We start from the raw sequence: 4,961 nt of genomic DNA on the forward strand, positions 1-4,961 counted from the left end.
CCTTACAGTGTGTATGATAAACCCATTGTTTCATGTTCTCTGTGTGTGTATATCAATCTCCCCTCTGTTTTTTCCACCAAATGCATCCGATGAAGTGAGCTCTAGCTCACGAAAGCTTATGCTCTAATAAATCTGTTAGTCTCTAAGGTGCCACAAGTACCCCTTTTCTTTTTGCGAATACAGACTAACACGGCTGCTACTCTGAAACAAGATCAATGCAGGCATTTGTACTAAATCTGATACTGTGAGTTTAACTAGTATTTCACCCACAGAGGAAAGGCCGGTATCTGCTTTGTGCAGCAGAGACACTAGGTGGTTAGGGAACCAGTCACAGATTCCTGGTTCTTTAGCCAACTTCACCCCAGCCCAGCCCCTGGTTTAAGCTGGAGCAAGCAAAGATGTCCAGGGAACCATATACCAAATGGAGTCAGCTGGGGAGTCCTCTGTTCCTGCCACACCCCTTTTGTCTCACCACTCACGGATCTGAAATCTCTGTAAGGAAATTTCATGGGTTAACTCCACTGGGCCACAAAAATGTAAACACATCTCTAGGAGGTACATGAACAAGGTGATAGCAATGTTATAAGCATTATTGCTCTGTGGGTGATATTAACGATCCACCAACACTGTCACCTCTGCCACAAGGGAAAAGTTGTGCTCTTCCTCCTCTTCTCTGGAAACTGATGAGCATACAGATATAACATATACTGAAGCTCAGGTATGATCAGTCTCAGGAAGGTTCTCAGAGTCTCATTAGCCATGTCTTCTTTAAGATTATAGCCCAGAATATTTGCATACCCTGACTGGAAGGGCTGAAGTTTTTTGTCTTTGATCTTGATCTTATCTATCGGCACTGGATCCAAGAGACACAGCTCCATAAGTTCCTTTTGTCTCATTCTCAGGAGATTCATCTCCTGATTCAATTTTTCTAGCCCTATTGTCTCCTGAATTCTCCTCCAGGAGGTCCTGTTGAAGTGTTGGTAGAGCTTCCAGTCCAATGAGCACCATTCTTTTACCTTTTCCTTGCTCTCAGGGGTCATGCTCTCGATAGTGTCCTGGCTTCGGGAATTCAGCTTGAAGTAAACCACATCATCCAGCTCCCAGCCCAAAGTGTCCTTCAGCAGGACCATGGACTCATCAAAGTAATCAGTTAGCAGTATCAGCTGAAAACCCTGTTCGATCTCCACTATGACACTCTGAACATAGTCCTCAGTGTCCATTGCGTTGTTGTCATAGCCAAAGTCAAACCACATGTAGTTCCTCGCATGAATGTTATTTGTGTATTCACTCATATTGTAATATGTCCATGGAGATGCCAGAAACTCATTCACATCCTCTGACCTTCTAAATGCTGGTGTAAAAAATTTATTATAGGCATAGGAGGACTCCATTAGTGAAACTGGGTTTCTCAGGATGGAAAAGTAGGTGGTGGTGGTTGGCATTACTTTTTGGACCTGTTTATAAGAAGACAGCACAATGTAGCCATTAATGTATCTCTTGCTTATTCACAGGAGAGGTTTTGTGGTACAAAAATGGCTCCTACTTGACTTTAAGGGTAAACAGGTCAAAAGAACGAGCACAGTGTAGGTCATTTGCAGGGGGTTAAAACATAGTCACGGTGGGAAAGTCTAAGTACAAGCACTGTACTGACAGGCTGTAGGCAACTGGTCCTGTTCTCTCTCTCTGTTAAGAAGGCTTGCCAACACTGCTATATTGGTATAGCTACACCAGCACACATGGCCCTTGCCCACTTACTATAGTAAGCATATGAAAGGGGAGCTCTCTCATTCCTGTTAGGGCTGAGTGAATAGTTTGGCCTTTTATCCTGGGCTGCATGAGGGGTTTTCTAGCTGAACAATCACAGAGGGTATGGTACCCCAATTACCTGTGCACCCCTAAACACCATGGACGTGGACTCCAGGCCAGCCTCGCTTGGTTGATGCTGAAGGACACATTGGGTTCAGACCAGTGGTAGGGTGAAGATCCACATTTATGTAGACCCAGTGATTTGCCCAAATGCTACAGTGAGACTGTAGCTGTTATTCCAGACCATTGACTGGAGCAGCAGCTGTGGGAAGAGGGTTGTGCAACAAACCCTGCACTCTGGCCCTTGGCGAAGGGTGGTTTTCACCTCCCAAATTGCTCCTTCTGCCCTCCACATAGAGTCTGAATCTTGGGATTTGTTAGCATAGAGTGGATTTCACCCCCAGTTACACTATCAAGAAGAGAGAAAGACAGAAAGATCATGGCCAGGCCTAGAAGTTGACTCTCTATTTTCCAAAGCAAAGGGTCCTCCCTGAGCCAAACAAGGTAACTCCAGTCTTGTTTATTTGTTTGTTTTACAAATAATTGTCAGTCCTAAGATTCTTAGAGGGATCACCAGCTATCCATGGCCATTCCCCAGTACTTGTGGGTTTTGTGATTGAAGGCCAACATACTAATTCCCAACTCAGAAAACATTTTACATGCTAATTGCAATGCGCTTCATGAAGGGAAAGGCCTCTGCAGAGTGATATTTAGTGCTAACTAAAACCTAGATTGTCCTAGATATCTGTTTGCCATGGAAAAACATGAAATTTGCATTTTTACAGAGAATCTTTAGTTTTTACAGTTGTGAGAAAATAAAAATATATACAGTGGAATCCTGATTAGCCAATCTAATTGGTACCAAGACCAGATCAGATCATCAAAAATTCAGATAATCAGGAGAATGGCCAGGCCTCTGACTGCAGGCCTGCTTTAAAATTGTAAATATATCAGTAAAACACTGTGTTCAACTGATACCTATACGTATTGTGGCCAGGGTAACTAAAGTTCAGTATTTCATTTTAATCACGGAAAAAATGGATTTCTATGTTTTTTTATTGGAGAATTTTGGGTTTTTATCATGAAAAACTAGGATCCCTGATAATTACAGCACCACGGTCATTTCACAGGATGCCTCCCCAACTGCTACTGCCCAGGATCTCACCTCTTGGAGGTTAAATCTCATGTGGTTACACATGATGTTGTAACTTTGTCCGATGGTTTTAAATCCCTCTACAAACTGGGCCATGAAGCGATGAGGATAGCCCAGGTGGTAGTTCTGGCCAGCCAAAAGGGCTAGGATCAGATTATGCCTCTCTGCAAACCAGAATAGGATATTCATGATGGTGCTGCTGGCAGTTTTGTGGGTCTTGAGAAACATCACGTTCATCTGGGGGTGACTGGGTCTCAGGTGCTTGGTGGAAAACCCCCACACTCTATATGAACTTAAAGCACATGGGAAATGTTCTCTCTAGTGTTGTAATCCATTTCTTCCACCTGACAGCGCTGCTTTCCCCTGCCATTTCCTACTCTGCTGGCCTTCTCACTTTACTTTTCCAAAGAGCCGCCAAAGTTTAACCTGAACTACTTTTCCTTAGGATAACTGGGGCCAGATCCACACCTGGCATAAATCAGCATCACTCCCTTGAACTCAATGGGCCCATTCCACAACTGGCATAAATCAGCATAGCCTCATTGAAGTCAATGGGCCTCATCCCCCACTGGTGTAAATGGGCCATAGCTCTATTGAAGTCAATGTACCAGATCCCCATCTGGTGTAAATCGGCATTGCTCCCTTGCAGTCACTGGTGCTATGGCAATTGACACCAGCTAAACATCCAGCACTTTGTCTGTAGTTCTAAAAAGCACAGATGAGCCACACCCCTCTTCTGCCCTCATTAGCTCTGAATGCCAGTCTGCATGGCTCTTTCAGCTCCACACAATAATCAGCTTATTTGTTACTGAGGGGGTTGGGGGGGCTCTGGCTTCTCCTGCTCACTCCCCTTGCTTTGTTAGTATTGTTGCAGCTACTCCCAGCTGCTAGATGCTCTACACTGTTGATAGGTCACTCATTTAGGTGCTAGATATGAATTTAGGAGCCCAACTTTAGGCCCCCAGTCTTGAAAATCCTAGCCCTAGTCTCTGTGCTTAGGGCTACATTTAGCAATCCAAAAATATAAGATATGATGGATCATCTTGCTGCCCCTGTACAGACGGGGCACACGGCAAGTTCTTCTTACTCGTTCTATCACTGTAGAAAGTGGACTTACAAGATGACATTTCCGTTCATATGGAAGAACCCAGCTAGAAAAATGACTCCCAGCCAAAGCCCCAGGAGTCTGGAATGCCTGCAAAAGAAACAGATCCAGTGAATCCAAAATAAAAATGTAATGTCCTCCCAATTCTAACCACACCAAATTTCCTGCCACTCTTTGTAACTGAGGGCTTGTCTACATAAATGTTTAGTTTGTGGCAAGCTGGGTGTAAATCTGTCCCCCTAGCCTGCTGCACGCAACTGTCTGTGTGGACCCTGCTGACACTCATTAAAGTTCCATTGTGCAATCTGATACAAACATAAGAACAGCCATAGTAGATCAGCATAATGGTCCATTAGCCCAGTGTCCTGTCTCCGCCAGTGGCCAGTGCCAGGTGCTTCAAAGAGACTGAACAGAACAGGACAATTTCCAGTGATTCATCCCCTGTCAGCCATTCTCAGTGTCTAGCATATCAGAGGAGCTACCCCACTTTGAAAAGGGTGTAGTGCACTAGGGAACTGCTAGTTCACATCAGCAGAGTCCACATGGCCAGTTCATAGAATATCAGGGTTGGAAGGGACCTCAGGAGGTCATCTAGTCCAACCCCCTACTCAAAGCAGGACCAATCCCCACTTTTTGCCCCAGATCCCTAAATAGTCCCCTCAAGGATTGAACTCACAATCCTGGGTTTAGCAGGCCAGTGCTCAAACCACTGAGCTATCTCTTCCCCCCATGGAAGGCCAGCACATGGCCAGCACAAGGTTAGTGCATGGGAGGCCAACAAGGGGTAGATTTACAGCCCAGCTTGTCACAAGGCAAATGTTTGTGCAGACAAGCCCTTAATAGCTGTTACAGCTGCCTCCTTTCTGGCCTCTCCGTGTTAGATAGCATAAGCATGGC

General features: G+C 45.0%; 1 protein-coding gene across 1 annotated transcript; it reads right to left on the minus strand.

Annotated features, from left to right (window-relative positions):
- Positions 1-216: 216 nt before the first annotated feature.
- Positions 217-4,150, minus strand: GAL3ST2 (galactose-3-O-sulfotransferase 2). The gene is made up of 3 exons (XM_038415105.2): positions 4,077-4,150; positions 2,972-3,251; positions 217-1,454 (listed from the first exon to the last, which is right to left on the minus strand). Exons 1-3 carry the CDS (start codon positions 4,094-4,096, stop codon positions 630-632), a joined length of 1,125 nt encoding a protein of 374 aa, XP_038271033.2. The 5' UTR covers positions 4,097-4,150; the 3' UTR covers positions 217-629.
- Positions 4,151-4,961: the final 811 nt, after the last annotated feature.

The sequence above is a fragment of the Dermochelys coriacea genome, chromosome 9, assembly GCF_009764565.3.
Source record: "Dermochelys coriacea isolate rDerCor1 chromosome 9, rDerCor1.pri.v4, whole genome shotgun sequence".
Classification (NCBI taxonomy): Eukaryota; Metazoa; Chordata; order Testudines; family Dermochelyidae; genus Dermochelys; species Dermochelys coriacea.